The sequence below is a fragment of the Embiotoca jacksoni genome, unplaced genomic scaffold (genome assembly GCF_022577435.1).
Source record: "Embiotoca jacksoni isolate LCO1_2020_lvr unplaced genomic scaffold, fEmbJac1.0.p SCAF_4, whole genome shotgun sequence".
In the NCBI taxonomy this organism is placed as follows: Eukaryota; Metazoa; Chordata; class Actinopteri; family Embiotocidae; genus Embiotoca; species Embiotoca jacksoni.
Window position 1 is genome coordinate 12,758,628 of NW_027185392.1, and position 17,700 is coordinate 12,776,327.

The 17,700-nt window shown below is 44.0% G+C and overlaps 1 protein-coding gene across 6 annotated transcripts in view; it reads right to left on the reverse strand.

Moving 5' to 3' along the window:
• lef1 (lymphoid enhancer-binding factor 1) overlaps nt 1–17,700 on the reverse strand; it is a 44,089-nt gene that overhangs the window by 9,112 nt on the left and 17,277 nt on the right. Inside the window, exons 4-10 of one of the 6 annotated variants that reach the window (XM_069166972.1) lie at nt 11,186–11,318; nt 7,798–7,888; nt 5,774–5,893; nt 4,830–4,992; nt 3,913–4,020; nt 1,963–2,002; nt 1,299–1,340 (exon numbers count right to left, since the gene is read on the reverse strand). In XM_069166972.1, the coding sequence (XP_069023073.1) occupies nt 1,306–1,340; nt 1,963–2,002; nt 3,913–4,020; nt 4,830–4,992; nt 5,774–5,893; nt 7,798–7,888; nt 11,186–11,318 (690 nt within the window). In that variant the 3' untranslated portion in view covers nt 1,299–1,305. Of the gene's footprint in view, nt 1–1,298; nt 1,341–1,962; nt 2,012–3,912; nt 4,021–4,829; nt 4,993–5,773; nt 5,894–7,797; nt 7,889–11,185; nt 11,319–17,700 lie in introns of all 6 variants that reach the window. The other 5 variants (XM_069166971.1, XM_069166970.1, XM_069166968.1 and 2 more) reach the window with 5 other exon arrangements.

Genomic DNA, 17,700 nt, shown 5'->3' on the forward strand with positions numbered 1-17,700 from the left:
TGGATCAGAGATAAAGTGCTTTTTAGCGCTCGCGCTCTCTCGCGCTTTGAAAACTGGCCATTGCAAAAAAGGAAAAAAAAAAAAAAAAAGGAAGAGAAAAGAAAAGCAGCCCAATTTTGGGTTCAGAGAGAACCACCGGGTCAGGAATCGATCAAGTGGAAAACCTTTGTCTGGTTGGGGTGATTTCGACGTAAGACCAGATTTGTCACATCTGCCCGGCTTTTCCTGCTGCCAAAAGGGAGCGGAATAACAGGATGCTACCAGACTCGCAGGGAGGAGGGAGGAGGGGGGTGGGGGGGGTGAAGGGGTGTGTGTGTGGGGGGGGAGGCAAGCAAATAGACGGAAAGCAAAAAAGATCCAGAGAGAGAAAGGACGATTGAGAGGGGAAAATAGAGTCGCCTCTACCACACACTGGGAATGTTAATCCTGCTTTCAAAAAAAAAAAGAACAAAGGACAGGTGACAGTTCAGGGAGGGTTTGACATTTGATCTGAATCTATACATCTCTACATATCTTTCACATGTTAAAAGAAATAAATAAATACCACGGAGTGCCTTTGTTACGGGAGCATTACAGACACCCTGAAATCCCAGATACCATGAAATCGTATTAAGGTATAGCATCTCATTAAGTTCCTACCAAACAAGCTGCTGGATCCTGCTCTGCTTCACAGAGACGCAGAGAAAGACAACACATGTAGTCCATATGGGGCTGAGCTGACATCCCAGCCTCCACCAGCAGTTCAAAAAAAACAAAAAGAAAGTTCTGGGCTAGTAGAAGTGTTTTCAGAATTTTTTTTTTTTTTCCAGATTTATTTAGTCCCCGTTTAGAAAACATGATGAGTGGACGAGCTGCCTGATTTATGAAGCTATATTTTTCGAAAAACACTTTTTATTCGGACATTTTTCTTACACACTGGAGGAAAAAAATCAGCCACAAGCTTCTGACACAGCATCTGACCCTCTCCGCCAACCGGTGCTCACACAGAAACATTGAACTGACCAATATGCATGCACACATGCACGCTTGCACACGCACACACAGGAAATCCAATGCATTATTGTGCTAAGGCCATTGAGCAAAACTCCACACACACAAAGCACAATCCCTCTTCAGGCCTTAACACCGCTGACACAATGACTATGGCGAGGTTAGGGTGGACCTTTTTAGGATTAGTCTGTGAGCACATACTCTCAAGTCAGTGTTTAGCAGTTAAAAAGAAAAAAAAGAAAAAAGCTTGACATATATTGAAGCGGACCAGACAGGGAGGGCATTAGAGGTTTTGTTTTTTTTCTTACCATATTCTCAGATGTACGCCGTTTTCATTCTCTGGCCTGTACCTGCAGAAAATTGCATCTTTTAAAAAAAATAAAAATTGGAGGAATCTGGACGGGCATAGATCATAAACGTCCAGCTGGCCTACACAGTGTACAGACCAAGGAAAAATACTGACATTTTTACTTAAGACGCAATTCTCTGTGGATTACAGTTGCAGTGCTAAGAGGAGGCTCAAAAAGCGCAGCTAAACAAGGTCAGCAGAAAGACATAATGTAGTGCAGCAGGCAAACAAATAGTGCAAAGCCCAGAATCTGTAAGTAGTCGTAAAGAATGGACAGACTAATCCCAAAGTAGGTGGTAATTTGTGAAGACGGGGACGAGAGACAAGCATTGGACAAATGGATGGAGGGATGTACTCAAAGAAAGTCAAGTCAGTCTACTGAGGCCAGGATGAGGAAAGCAGGTGACATTAGTTTGGCTAGAGTCAGTTAAAACTATGCTTGTCCCTCTTCACTGGGAGATCCGTTTGTTTTACGGCTTTACAGTGCGTGTATTAGTACAAATGCGGCAATATGCTCCAAAAGATGACGTGTAGCTCGCCACTTCAAGATGCAACAGACAAAAAAAAAAAAAAAAAAGAATAATAATAATTGAAGAGAAAAAGCTGCAGGGACCATTGCTCACCTGGGGCCGATTCCTGCATCTTCTCCCTCTTCCGCTTCTTCTTCTTTCCCTTAAAAATATTCAGAGGAACGCATAAAGTGTGGCTCCAGCACTCACGCTCACTAGACCACTCTGATATCCTGCTGCTGACTGCCATGTTCACTCATCCCCTGCTGGGCACCCAACCAGCATCCCCCAGACTCCGGACTCCACCGCAAACTGCATCACTGAGAGGGACTGAGCTAAGTGTGCTCTACCTGCTCTCAACTGATTTTAAATTACCAGGAGTAGTAGTTTCTGTCATTTTTAGGCCCATTTATGAGTTGTGACCAACCGTTCTGCTGTTCTGACCACTCCGTGTCTCCCTTTGAAGTCCCCCTAATGACAAACATTGGCGTGAAGTGCAATTAAAAACGCTCACCATAATTAGGCTAGTCTATCTCAATGGCTGGTGAAGAGCGCCACTCTTTTCTCCAGCGAGGTGGTGGGAGTGTGTACGGATTTATAGCTTATGCTAAATCCCCAGGGGGGAGACTATAGGTATAGATAGCAGTGTAGAGTCGTTCTAGTCAAATATGAGCAGCACTTTGGTTTCCTGCTGCAAAGTCTGCTAATCCACTTATTCATGAGCTAATCTGCCTTCTACTGCTGCGGCAGACAGGGAAGAAGAGAGGCTAAGTGAGTGTGGGTGAGAGAAAGGATGAGTGAGGGGGTACACAGCAAAACTATGAATGCTACACGCTCTCCATGCCAGTGCGTTTCCTATTTTGGGTGTTTCCAGGCACGATGCGCTGCCTGCGTACAGCTGAGGATCCTGATTATGGGAGCGGTCACAGGATAGCTCTCACAGGGATGCAATATTTACTTGTGAGAAATGTTTTGCATGTACCATCTTTCTGGTATGCCAAGTAGAAAGCCATTCCTCTACTCTTTTTAAAAAAATAAAAAAATAAAAAAATAAAAAAAAATTTTTTTTTTACTCCACAACACGTCAACTACACTTGTACTTACAGAGCTAGAATTTAAATGGGATTTGGGCTAACTGTCACCAGCTGATGTTGTGTATCTTTTAACTGTGCTGCGCTGTGCTTCACTGGGAGCAGAGCTGTGGAACTGTCTCCCCCTCAGCGAGGCATTTTGGCAGTGGAGCAGTGGAGGCAGAAGGAGGAGGGATGCTGTCGGTGTCCGAGGGGAGGCAGATAAACACCACAAAGCACTTTGGTGGTGGAGTGAATGTGAGTGCCGGAGCCACACTTTTAATAAAGGCTGGTGCTCTCTCACAAATCCATACACATCACGTACTCAGAGACAGATGTTGACAGCTTCCAATCACACACACACACACACACACACACACACACACACACACACACAGACAGACACATACGCACACGCGCATACCGCGATTGACACTAAAAACAGACGGGCTCCTAAAACCCAGCCCGAACCTCCTACATTCACAAACAAAATGGGCAGCTGGGGGAGCCGAGGCTGCAGCTGCTGAATGCTGCGTGTACGATCCAGCCTCCTCAACTCGGTCTAACAGTGGCCTTTTACATCCGAAGCTCTATGCTGATATGGAACATCAAAGACTGGCATAACCATTACCCGTCAATTTTCACTCACAGGGGCAATAATAGCGTCTATGACACTACAATCCATTTTAGTGTGGATGGTGCTGTAACAGTGAATCACAGTGTTATGAATTACACATTAGCCTGAAACAAAAGGGTCTACAAATGGACCCCATTAGCATGGAGAAGACTAGTGTGAATCTGTGTGTGTGTGTGTGTGTGTGTGTGTGTGTGTGTGTGTGTGTGTGTGTGTGTGTGTGTGTGTGTGTGTGTGTGTGATTCTAGTATGTCATATTAAGGAACAAGTCATGCAACACTGACACAAACAAACAACATGAATCGACATTAATACACACACGCACGCGCACCTCTGCCAATCTGTTCTGTTGATACTTACATAATTGTCTCGAGCGGACCAGCCTGGGTAGAGCTGCATGTGGAGCTGCCGTTCCTTGCGGGCTAACTCATAATACTTAGCTTGCTCTTCCCGAGATAAAGCATGCCACTGTTTCAGTACAAAAGGAGATTGGGGGGGGGGGGAAATAGCATTCAGTCAATTACCGGCATGCAATCGCATGTTTCCTGCGTAGAAAAGTGCGCTAGAGTTTTGGTAAAGGGAAAAAAAAAACTTTTTTAACTTTCAAGCGTTTGGTGTAGAAAAAAAAAAACGGGATAAAAGACACAAAGAAGAAGTGGTAAACATGATGAAGAGATTAACATGCACAAGAGACGGAGAGGGAAAGAACAGAAGAAAAAAAAGAAACTTTGATTTCATATCAAAACACTGCTTCCAATTTAGCAGTGCTTTTTATGCAAACTATGTCAGCAAGCAATTACCCTATGCAGGCCACAAACTAGGCTTTGCTGTGGCTGGCGCCCTCAACCGCCAGGCCTATTCGTTAAGGCTTTTAACATGGCTCTGTGGTTCCACTCTTTTCCCAATCCTCAAAAGGAACAAATTTTGTCATTTCCAACCGTGCCATTATCCAGGCATATTTTATTAAAGCCAATTTGACTAAATGTCAGTTAGATAGGCAGTCGTATCTGTGCTTCTGAGGGGGAAGTAATTGGCCTGGGCAACCATTATGACAATAATCACAACTAGTTCATAAAAAAGCTCTGTCTTAATAGAGAGAGGAATCTTTGTACTTTTTCAGCTAATTGGGCCCAGGAAGTCAGTGCACGCAGCTTCTTTAAAGCCACGGCATGAACTGTGATCTCTGGGCGATTTAAGCCAAATCAACAAAGATAAACTACAGCAAGAAGGAAAATGAGACCAAAATGAATCCGGGTTCCAGCAACGACGTGACCTACCCTTCGTCCCAGGATCTGATTGATGGCAGCGCTCTCCTTCAGCGTGCACTCGGCAACCACATTCGCACGCATCTCTTTCATGTAGAGCATGAAGGCGTTTAGCGGCTTCTTGATGTGCGGTCTTTTGGGCTCTTGCTCCTTTCTCTGTTCGTGCTGGGATTTCCTGTCGAAATAAAACAAAACAATAGAAACATGGATGGAGGTGAGAAGAGGTAGAAACAAAATAGTTAAGCGAATATAAGAACAAGAGAAGAAAGGAAATTGCGGCGGTGAGGGTCTGGTCGCTCGCAGCCGATGGCGAGGCAGCGTGAGAGGGGGCCGCCACGCCATGGGCCCCTGCCTCTTTAATCATGTACAGTCGCAGCCCTTCATGCGGAGAGATTACTTCACCAGTAATGGCAACCAAAGCCTCTTGTCCACAGCACATTGGCAATTACTTAAAACCAAATGCTCAAACTATCACAGTCAAAGCCGCTCCGCTCCCACTCCTGACTCCCTTTCTAACAACCTTTTTGATTCTAGTGCAGTCTTATGGTATGAGGATGCCATGAATAATGGAAATATCGGTGATAACCACTTCAGGGCGCTCACAGCACTTCCCACTGCACACACTGGGGATGTGAATTCAGTTCATCCGAGTACTAATCTGGGACCTGTATCTGTTACCGGCTGAGAGTGTTGTGATCCCTGAGGCCAAGTGAAGCATAGGCCTGTTATCAGTAGAGCACGGGTCCTCACTGCTTATCTGCTCACATCAAGAGAATGAGTGCAAGGCTCTGACAGAGGGTTTGTTCAGCAATGGCCTACTGTGGTGGGGTAGTGCACAAATACCTGGAAGTATGTCGACTCAGAAAACAGCTGATAGAGCGGTGATGGCATGAGCTTCAAAAAAAGAGTGTGTAAGAGTGTTTGAGTGAGGTTTGTTCGGTGCCTGCAGGACTCACATGTGCATGATGTCAGTGTCATGCGGAGGCTCGTGTTTGACCTGTGGGTTGACGATGGCTGGGTGGGGGATCCCTGTGGCGTGGGGCCCTGGGGGGCCGGGCACCATGTGGTGCGAGAACCTGCAATAACAGCAGACTCTGATTAATAAAAGCAGATGAGGAGCATCAGTAGCACGGAAAGGGTCCCCTAAATGTCAAAAACTCACAAGTGTAGACTCTGTAGCAAGTGTGCGCTTAACAAACAAAGTAAGTAATTAAAACACATATTTTTGCTTGATATTTGCTTTTAAATACTTTAGATTCAGAGAGCTGTTTCGCTCACAAAATATTCAAGAAAAAGACAATGGAGAGAGGTCACCCACGTTGCAGGAAAATGAAGAGTAGAAGTAAAGCTTTGATTTCCATAAGGGGAAATTTGGCTTACAAGCAGCTGTCAGTAATAACTATAACAATGTGATACTGGACACAGTAAGTAAGGCCACATGAAAAAGACCACAAACATCTTAATATGAGCGGTTCCCAAATGTAGACCCTTACAAGAGAAAACAAGATTTTTTTTTTATTTTTTTTTTTTACATATAAACTCCTGTTTATGTTTCAGACTTCTCACATGTCTGCTTCTTTCTGGTGTAATAATGTAATGTCATTATTCGTAGAATTTCCAAATTAATCTGAAAGAAGCAGAGTGAGGAGGAAAAGTCCAAACTGACCCGCTTAAACTTTAATATGAGGAAATATTTATAATATTTTGACCTCCATGAAAGGATTGCCATCAAATGAAAAGTCTGGGAACCATTAGTTTAAGTGATTATACAGTATAGTAAATTGCATGTTTGTATACACAATAGTAGAGTGTGTGAGACAATGATCCAACTGCAGTAACTAATAATGTGAGGAAGTACATGTGTGTTTTGCCCTCTCACTGCACCTCAAGAACAATCAGTATCAGGAAGAATAAAAGGAACTCGTAGAGAAACTTCTTTAAGTGTTTGTAGAAAAAGATCTGTTTCATTTTGTTGTTTCTTTCAGACATTCTTTGTATATGTCGACCAGTTGCACGTCAGGAAATCCTAAGATATGCTTTTCGTCTTGTGTCACATCTTAAATTATCTTCGATTCCTACTCAGACATAATAAATAGTAAAGTCTCATCATCAAAGGGTAAAAAAAAAGTTACATTTTGGTTCACTTTTCTATTTATCAGTTCATCGGACTGTGGTTATGTTTTAATCACCTGCCAACGTTTGTTATATAAATGAAGATTATTGTGAGGCATTACATTTACTAAACAGCATTAACGCTCACTCTGTCCCACGGACTTTGTAGTGGCTAAAGAGGAGGAAATCACTTGGTTCCACATGTAAAAAAAAAAACAGGAAAGTTCCCAAAAGAACAATCCCTAATCAGTGGGAAAGTTTGAAAATCAAAAAAATGAGCTAGTATATTGCAGGTATTCAGATTTAAGAGGGTCTAAGGAGGAAAGGAGGAGACCCGCTGCGTTTCAGCTGTCGCCCGACCCTGCACCTTACATCTGGCTTCACTCAGTGCCTGCCTGAAGCCATCAACACCGACAGAGAGAGAGACAGTGAGCGGTAGATGTGTTTGGAAAAAGAAAAAGAAAAAAAAAAAGCAGACGGATGCAGTGAAAGAGGCAGAAAAGAAAGAGGTAAAAGATACTAATAAAAAAGTACTTCACAAACACTGAGTCTCGGAGAGAGAAGTGCTTCCAGAAAACTTTGATGGGGGTTAAGCAGCCATATGGCTATGCAGGGGCACGTATGCGGTGATGTGTTTGACATGTGCAGCGCTCACGGAAGAGCGGTGAGGCTGAAGCCGCAGCAGCGCAGCAGAAACAGCCACAGGCAGACCTCCCCCCGTGGAGGCTGCTGCTGCAGCCCAGCCATTCAGCACACAGAGCTGGTGCAGTGCAAGTGGCCACACTATGTGAAGAGACAGGAAAGTAATTGCTCCTTGTTTGCACGAAACGACTGTGCATGCTTTTGCTTTTGTCCGTGTGTGACTCACCAGCCCAGCGGTGGCGTGATCTGCCCAACTCCTCCAGGAGACAGGGAGTAGAAGTTGGGCATGTCCGGTCCGTGGTGATGCCTCGCCATACCTGGACAAACAACAGTGGTACGTAACTATTAGACAGGCATAATGCAGATATAAGTCAGGGGAGCAAAATTCAATACATTTTGAGTGCCGACCAAAAAGTTCAAATGCTTTTTTCAAGGTCATGTTTACGTGTTGTTTGCTCACATAAAATGGTATGCAATTGGCAAAGTTAAATCAGAAAATCTTCTTGTGCAGCTGCTTATGTTAAGACAACTTTTAACATAGCTGTGCATGAAAAGTTTAACTGGTGTGGTAGAAACACTGAGGTCTGGTATTGGAGTCTGTATTGGTGAGAAAAGGTGCAACAGTTTGCAAATTCTAGACCTGGAAAACCTTGTAAAAAGTTAAAGCAAGTAGAACTTCGAGATGAAGTTGTTTTAATCTTGAATCCATGACAACTGAGTAAACTAGAAGAATGTGAGCTTTGGTTCCAAACTTCTGAAAAAGCGTCTTTTTTTTTTTTAATGATAATCGAACAATAGACCCCTACACATTCCCCTCACCCCGCCCGGCTTCACCACAAGTCAAAGACAGGAGACATGTTAGGGTATGAACGTAGCCCTTGACCTCACATTATCAACCACTAGAAAAGGATAATATTTTGTCCGCTGAGTTGGATTCCTTCCAGTGTGTTTCAGCGTCTTTAAGCTGCATAATTGAGGCTTCCTCTTTGTGGCAGAGGCTGCAGCTCTCCCTGTAGACACGGGATTGACTGAGACTAACTGTCAGTGGATCTTCAGGACTAAGCTCCTCCATCTCCAGCTCGTCGGCTCCTACTGGGCTTCAAGGTCAATGGGTCTCCTTTTGTCATCCTACAGCCCAAGTCCCCTCACAAACATCTGTAGCGCCTCACGTCGTCTTCATCTAACACCGATTGGTTTTTCATTTTGGGCGAGTGATAATAGGACTGAAAGTCTAAAGCTTTCCGGAAATACTGTTCATACACATACAAGTGGAATGTGCCTACATGTGTGCTCAAATGCACACACACACACACACAAAGAAAAGAGGGCAAATGCCTCCAGATTAACACCATCTTCTAATCCCTGCTGGAGCCAGCCTTTTCTCCCTGCCTCTATCTTTTCCCTGCCTCCTTCTCTCTCCAGGCTGTGGTCTGAAGGGGCCTCCCTCCTCGGAGAGGCTGGCCGAGTGGGAGGCTTATATCTCCAAAGCCAATGTTGCGAAGCTGGATTCATAGCCCGGATAGCACTGCTCCCTGCCCACTAATCCACCACCTAACACTCCTCCGGGCCCCTCCTCGGGGCAAGAAGAGAAGGAGGAAAGGGCTGAAGCAGCAGGGGAGGAAGGGAGAGCCCCGGCGTGTTAACCTTGTCACTCACACCCCTAAGGTGCCTAATTACTCACTCCCCCTTTCACACGTTCCCGTTGGCATCCAGCAAAGCTTCACACTCACGTTTCCTCTCAAAACAAGCAACACTAACATGATTGTCATTGTGGATGTAATCGATTAGAGTCCCAATGTTATATTTCAGTGTTTTTTCAAACAAACTAAAGGTGTAAATTTAAAACGTTCAAAGCCCTTCCCCTCTTCCGACCTTCCATCCAGCGATGCGGCCCTGTGCATATTAGAGCTCATAATGAGAAAATCCATGATTGTTTTTCATAATTAACGAGCAGATCAAAGTCTGAGCCCACGAAGGAAAGCAGAGCGGCAATTGGTCGATATATATGAGAGAGAAATGGAGAGAGAGAGAGAGAGAGCAAGAGGGACAGCAAAAAAAGAGAATAAGAGAGATTTATTTTTAAGCATCTTCGGCTTAGCTCCACTGATATACACATGAATATACCTTGGGATATCATTTGCAGTTAATTCTGCAGCTGGCTTGCTTGGACATGGATTTCTGTTGGGCTGCGAGTGCAAAGATCAAATCGTAAGAAAAAACAGAGCTCCAGGGGGCCTTTCTCCTCTACATTGTCAGAGATGGAGCGCATTTCGTCATAAATTGTACTACATGAAAACAGATTTCTGAAATTGAATTTCATTCTGTTACCTGTTTGTTTTTCTTTCCTACTGCCATTAGAAAAATATTCAAGAAAATGTGTCAGACGCATGATTCCTCTGACATATGTGGAGCACAGTTTCTTTATATGTCCCGCTTCCCTTCATCTCACTACGCTGTGTACTCTTGTGCTCAGTTCTACATTGTTATTTATAGCTGGTCCCTCAGAACCTGCTAGCCTCCTCCTCCTCCTCCTCCTCCTCATCATCATCATCATCACCTACATCCTGTCTGATCCCTCCCCTCCTTTTCAACTGGCAGTCGCAGGAGAAGAAAGCAGAGAAAAAGAGAGAAGGTGCGGGACAAAACTACGGAGGGCCCACGTCTTTCTCTGCATTAGTGAGAAGCTGCCAGAGTCTCCAGCTGCGCGGGGCTGAGGAGCTCTTCCAAACGTCTGAGGAGTTCCTCTGCAGCTGTCAGAGCTGGAGCTTGATGTTATTACTGAGAGGCGAGGAGAGCAGAGGGAGAGGGCAGCGGAGCTCAGAGTGCCGTCCCACAGGCTGCTTCAAATGAGTTCAGACACAGAGATGACAGGAAGGATGACTTTGCTGCGACACATTTTAGTTTGTGTGTCTCTACTGATTCCTGACAGCGCTGCCAGATAGGAATGTCAACAAAAAATAAAGAAATAAAAAAAAACACTCAGGTATCGGCTCAGTCGAATACAGGCTGAGTTCACCATTCACCATTCAATACTTAATTTCTGACCCTGAGGAGTTTAAACACAAGTTTTAGTAACCCTGTTTTACTGTGTTTCTTTCAGGGTAAAGCTTTCAGTCTCTTATATGCCAGTTCAAATGAAATTCAATAATGCCTATTGACCAAATTTGGTACTACAAAACGTCCCAACTGTTCCCTCTAAAAAGCAATAGTGTTATATGCTTCAAACAGAGTTACTACTTTTCTTACTTTTGATAACCTTCTATTGACTTGCCAGTCAAATCAAACCGTTACTGTTTTTTTCCCACTGGAGGGTGGAAGTTGAAATGATGCAGAAACTGTATTGAACTTCAACTTGATCCTTTATTGAATTAAATAGTAGTAATGCACCAATCAAGACACAGAGACTGTGCTGCACTGATAATGACCTTATCAAGAGGACTGGTATGTTACTAATCCACATTAAATACAGTGTCTTCATCACGTCCTACTACAATTTGGTGTTTTTACTTTTTCACTCAGTGATGGCACTGTGACACCCAAGTATTTACTCCGGCAGCAAACCTGCAGCCACAGACTCGGACACGACACGAAGCAAGCATCCTGTACATCTCTACCTTGTTTGTTGTTGGCATCCTGAGGGTGATGGCCAGAGTGGGACCCTGGAGCGAAGTGCTCGTCACTGTACGTGATCAGCGGGGTGAGTGGGTGGACTGCATGGGACGGCTGCACCACAGGGACTTTGTTGGACTGAGGAGAAAAAAATACAAGTGGATTTAAAAAAAAACAAAAACAAAAAAACAATATGAAAGAATGATGGCATTACACGGGAGCTTTCATTGCATTATTCCATGTGCGTTATAGCCCTGTTCCCTGCCACATGATGCAGGCACTGGTACAGCACAGTACAATGCCAGTGGTCTGCTCTGCAACACAGAGCCTTCTTTTAGCTGTGGGTAAAGTTTAATGGTATGGTCAAGAAGTTGCTTAAAAAGAAAAAACATTTCATCAATTTCTTCTTTTTTTAGTAGCTGAAAACTTTGTTTGGCCTAGGTCAGCAGGATTGAGAATCCCAATCCCTGAAGGAAGGAGGAAAAACAAGTCAAAAGAGGTGTTTGAGACAGAAAGAGAGAGAAAGATGCAAACAGAGGTGAAGCGAATAGGAGCGAGCGAGCGATAGAGCAAAGAGAGGGGAGAGAAAGGAGAGACTTGCAGGGTAGAGTTAGAGCAGAGGTCTTAGTCGGTAGATCAAAGGCAGTCATTAGCTGTTGAATAAGGGGAGTTCATTACAGAGCAAGAGCCGGGGGAAGGAGAGATGAGGGATGGAGGAGGAGGAGGAGAAAGGGGGGGGGGGTTTGACTATGGTGAGAGAGCGCGAGTGAGACAGATGTCTGTAGCGGTACTTAATGCAGGGTAATCACGTCAACACTGGCCCGGCCGCAGACCCCTCATCCCCGGCTGACTCAGAGAGACCTGCCTCCTAACAACTAAAATAAACCGGACCAGGCCCGAAAAAAGCCCCGGCCCCAACCACCGGCACTTACATGCTTCAGCTGCACTGAACACATGGTAATGCTTAGCCATGCTAAATCTACTCCTCACAATCTGAGCCCAGAGCTGAGCTCGAGTCAAAATATCACCTCCACAGGATATATGGCTAATCAGGGAGACGTCAGTTCACTGCTGGCTGAGACACGTCTCACACAAAACGCCTACCACAAGCTTTGAATCAAAGAGTTTCATGAAACTGTAATCAAATTTTGTTTCACTGACACAGTCACCTGACTTACAATGTTGCTGAAGACAGTCATCTAAATTTAGTACGAGCATAACACTTTAAAGAGATGATATTATTAACTGACTTTTCTTTATTGGCTCTCGCTTTGTTGTCGAGTGACGTGTGTGCCAAGGTGACATTCCTGCAGGGCTAAGTGGCGACTAGTGCCACTCCTCGACCACTCTCACACACACGCACACGCGCACACACGCGCGCGCACACACACACACACACACACACACACACACACACACACACACACACACACACACACACACACAGCACCCTCTTGGACACAAGAGTGGCTGGAATGTCTGAGTTTCCCCGAACCTCTCGCAGACTGGCACTGGCTTCAACTTAATCCCCCGCCCTTCTGGGAATGTCCTAACCAGGAACACAAAGGGCAGTATGAGCAGAGTGTGTGTGTGTGTGTGTGTGTGTGTGTGTGTGTGTGTGTGTGTGTGTGTGTGTGTGTGTGTGTGTGTGTGTGCGTGCGTGCGTGTGTGCGTGTTCAACCACACGAACCATCACTCACATCAGGCTCCTAATCGGGCTGAGAATCTCATCTGCTAGAGCCAGTTTTGATACGAATCTCATACAGAGACATCAAGCACAGGTCACACTGCCCACTGCCTGTCTCAGAAAAAAAAATAAAATCCAAAAATCCAATCTGAAAGCTAACTTAGCTCGGATGCAGATATTTTTTTTCACACTAGCCCAGGTGAGTTGGGTTCTCTGACCCCAGTCAACAAGAGTCAAAGGTGATGGGATAATCTGTGAGCGTGGGAGTCTCCAAACGCATCCTTTAGGGGGGGGGGGGGGACTTATTAGTAAGGCTTATAAAGCTGGAAGAGGGACTAACCAGGATTGAAGTGGCTTGGACATGCCTACACCAGAGGCTAAATGATAGCATTCTCGCCCATATTATTTTACGCCTCTCCACTCCCATTTGTTATCCTGTGGGAATGAGATAAGAACCTGGAAGATTATAATTTTAGCCGGAAGTCCTCTCCAACTAGAGAGAAAAAAGCTGGTGGAAACAAAAGTTGGTCTCTCTTGTTCACACAAATAAACTGCAGTAGAGCAAAATAAAAAAGAAGGTGATTGACTCCGTAACACCTACAGTAAGAAAGCTGGAGGTTTCTGCCATGGTGGAGAAGCCCTCTTTTGTGCTTTTCACAGTTACAGCTGTCAAATCCCATTTTTCTCAACTTCTTAATAAACTGCCTTCATTGTGGGAAAATCCACCAGGGAAAAACCTGTCGGCCTCTGTGACCAAAAGAGAATTTATGGCTGTTTAGGGGCAAACTGCATGCTCTAACTAACCATAGTTTACTTTCAGCGGCGAGGAAGAGCAATAAATTGTGAATCATGCTTCTCACAGCTTCATATCTCTCCAGATATACATAGAATATGATCGCAAAAACCTTATCAGGGTTAAGCAAAAACCTTGCTACATGTTTTGACTGTTCAAATTCCGATGATTACATGTCAAGAGCAGTCATGGAGCAACCATTTTGCCACGAGCTGGAGACTTGTTGGCGTTAACTTCGATGCCATTTTTGTATGTAAACTCTAGGAGCTGCACTTTTTTTTTTTTTTTTTTTACCAATGTCCTAGATGAAATATTTGGAGACATTAAACTGACCACAACCATGAGTCACGCCATGTTCTCATCCCCCTCCTGACTCCAAAAGCAGCAGCGGCAGCGGCACTGTTGCAATGCAGAGCAGCCATATTGGAGGTCTCTTATTGTATAGGAGAAATAATAGGCTTACGATCTTTCTATTCATATTTTTCAGGGAGAGCGAAAGAAGAGAGGCGGCGAGGATTGAAAAGAAAACGTTCCATTTGGAATTTCATATCCAGGCTTGGCCAGCCCTTTTAAAGAACCCCTCAGATGTGGTTTTAAGAGAAATTCATTGTGCGGAACTGGAGCTGGCAGGGAGCCCTCCATGGAGGAGACACTTCAGTGTTTCAGCACGGGCATCCAGTGACTTGGCGTGCTGTCTGAAATTGGGGGCGGGGAAGGGAAATGGGACGCTTCATTTTTGTTTCTGTTTTTTTTTTTTTTTTTCCTGTCTGATTTTCATGACGACACGCCGGTTTCTGTGAGCTCGTATTCTTGTCATATTCCACCAACACCCTGCTATGGTTGCTAAGCATGAATGGATGTTTTTATATGTGTGTCTATGTGGTATATGGAGTCACTATCCCTGCAATATTGCCTTTTTAGCATCCCTCGCCGTCTCTCCCCTCACAGCAAAGCTTTTGTACTCCACTCGATTATACCACTTCTGCAGAGTGGAGCGGAAAAAAGGGAAAGCAGGAATTTTATAATAATCACTTTCCACTTCTGTAATTTATATGCAATGAGGACTCTTTGCGCCTGCAGCTACAATCAAGTGTGTAGAAACCATGTGAGGAGTTTCACAAACAGCTGGGGAGATGGCAGCTCAAGTGGTGGCTATGGATTCCCATGCTGCTAAATCTATTCACTAAGAAGCCCTTCTCACCCCAAAAACCCTACCTCATCTACTCACAGTATTCTCTGCACTCTGGAGGAAAAAGATGCCCAGTAGAGGGCCCAGGATATTAACAGAAGAGGAGGGAAAAAAAGATGAGGCAAGAATTTGTTCTGTGATCAAAAACAATATCAGCAAAAGTTTGGTGTAAATTTCTAATAACATGAAATAATTCCCACTTCTAATGAATAAAAAAAAGCAGCAAATCAATGGCAGAGAGCACACACCCTCCTTTGGCTGTTTAAACAGTCTTTGGCTACTGTTTCCACCGGCAATGCGCTCCTAGTAGAAGACAAGTATACAGAGACAAAGACTATAAATGCCCAAAGCTTGCATATGAAGCCAGGGTGTGCCCACTGCCAAACTCCTACAGTCACCCTCAGACCAGGTGTTCACTCTTAGGTGTATTTGTGTGCAAGTTGTCCAACCTTCCTCGAACAAAAGTGAGAAAACCTGCACCTGAAGTAGCTTTACAGTATGGAAAAGAAAAGGCCTTCCCCCCCTCCCTCTTTACCAAAACCAGTGGAGACCAACCTGAGGATGCTTAAATAAATAACCAATTACCATTCGTAAAGCAGGTTGAACCCCACCAGCTTCGAGTAGAGTGCTAAAAATGGAATGTTTTATTGGCAGGATGGCCCCTTGGCCAGGGGGCTTAATGTAACGAAACCCAATTAATGGAGAAGAAAGCCGGGCCGCCAGCGAGCGAAGGAGCGGCACGCGCCCAGGGTAATGAGACGAACACACGGAGCCAACCACAGGGACGGCAGCGGGGGAGGCTTCGAATAACAGGAAAAGCCTGCCCTGGAGAGAAATATACATCTGTGACGACGACGCACCCCCCCCCTCCCAAAAAAAAAAAAAAAAAAAAAAAAAAAAAAATCCCTTCGTGCTACTAAGAGTCCACGACTTAAAGGGAAGCAGTGACACAGAAGGCTGTGGCCAGTTGGTAGAAATTGTTAAATAACAAAAAGGTATAGAAGATAACACAAACTTGAGGAGTGGAGTTTGTTGAATTACTCATGCAGCAAACATATGCATGGACCATACAGTCAATTCTATGGGTTTAGTGGCTAAGTTGCAGCACAAATGTGTCATGCAAGGAACTTGATATGCCATCCTTCTAAATGCTGGTGTTGCACCCACACAGAATCACAAACCATACATCAACCACTTCAAAGTAACACACATGACTGTCGCTTGCATCTGTAAAACCATGGAATCCACACAAACTAAACAGAAACACACACTTTAAAATATGTTCATGGTGTCGGGAATCGGGGACCGCAATAACCACGCTTTCAATGAATTTAACACATACATGTTGCATATGAACACAGAGGAGCTATTAACAGCCAGATGTCTTCTTTCCCACCACTGAGCGCTAACTGAATAGGACGAGATGGATTACCCATCATCCTTCAGTTGGCATGTGGAGCGTGTGCTCCGAGCGAACCGTTCGTGCTCGCTCTTATGGTGACATTCTGAACGTGCAAAGAAGATAATTTGTGTGAAATGTGCCTGCCCCAGATGAAAAGACTTGATTCGCTTTTTAAAGTGTTCATTTCTTGAATTTCTATATGTCGCGGTGCTATTAAAAAAAATAAAAAATAAACGGAGGGAAAAGGAACAGAACATTCGAAACAATCCAGTTGCTTTTTATTCTTCACGTTATGCCACAGAAAGTAGAGAAATGTAAGTAATATGACAACAGACAGTCTGTTTTTAAAGAGGCGAGGCTTTAAAAGGTCTTTTAATTAGAAACTGTGGTAGACAGCAGTGTAATTATTATTATTTTTTTTTTTTAAACAACGGTTCCTGGGGTCCAAATTGCTTTTCTCAGCAAAGCAAATACAAATCAAAAAGAAATGTGGTATTAAGGTGTTTATTATACATGTGTGAATTTTATCTGATTTTATCCGGCAGTATCTCTGTTTTCAGTGATGCAATGAAAAGACCAAAACCAGCGATGTGTCAGTGATCTCTCAAACCTTTCTATGACTCAGCCTCAGACTCCCACTGAAGTCAGAAATATACATTTTCATATACAAAAGAAAATAATTTCCTATAACTGGTGAGCACTGAATTGTTTTCACAAATGAGACTTATATAAGGAGTAAACTGTGTGTTTATGTAGAAATCTATTACTGAAAATAGTCACCAACATATGGTAGTTAGAATTCACAGCAGCAAGGCCAGCATTGGTTCGATTGACCCATGGTCATACAGGTACATATCAGCGCATGGTCATACTCATACAGTAACATATTCCAATGCAACAGTGTTTCTCACTGGTGTGTTTTCAATCGTTTTTGGACAATAATGGCAGACTGAGGCAAAGAGGAAAGAAGCTACAACAAGCTTTGACTACACACACAATAGTTAGAGATCAATTCATTGAAGGTTTTGGTCTTTTAGTGACACTTATTGAAATGTATATTCAAACAAATAAATAATATCCCCAGACGTGTCATTTAAATGATTTTAACAACAATTTGATTATCTTATATATGATTGGGACATATTAGAATATGGTAAACATAAAAAAAAAGATTTAATATCGATCCGCATACTGTTTCATATGGTGTGTATTGTAAATATGGGTGCAGGTGAGGATTTTGGGCTAAAAATGATGCTGTGCTCCATCAAAGACTGTCTCTGTGTTCACACGGTCTACATACTGTGTGAAGGTTGATCAGCTCTGAGTCTGAGGACTGCTCCTCCACTGTCCCGCTTGCATTTTGCAGTGTGTGAGTGTGTGTGTGTGTGTGTGTGTGTGTGTGTGTGTGTGTGTGTGTGTGTGTGTGTGTCGGAGGTGTGTTGGGGGTTG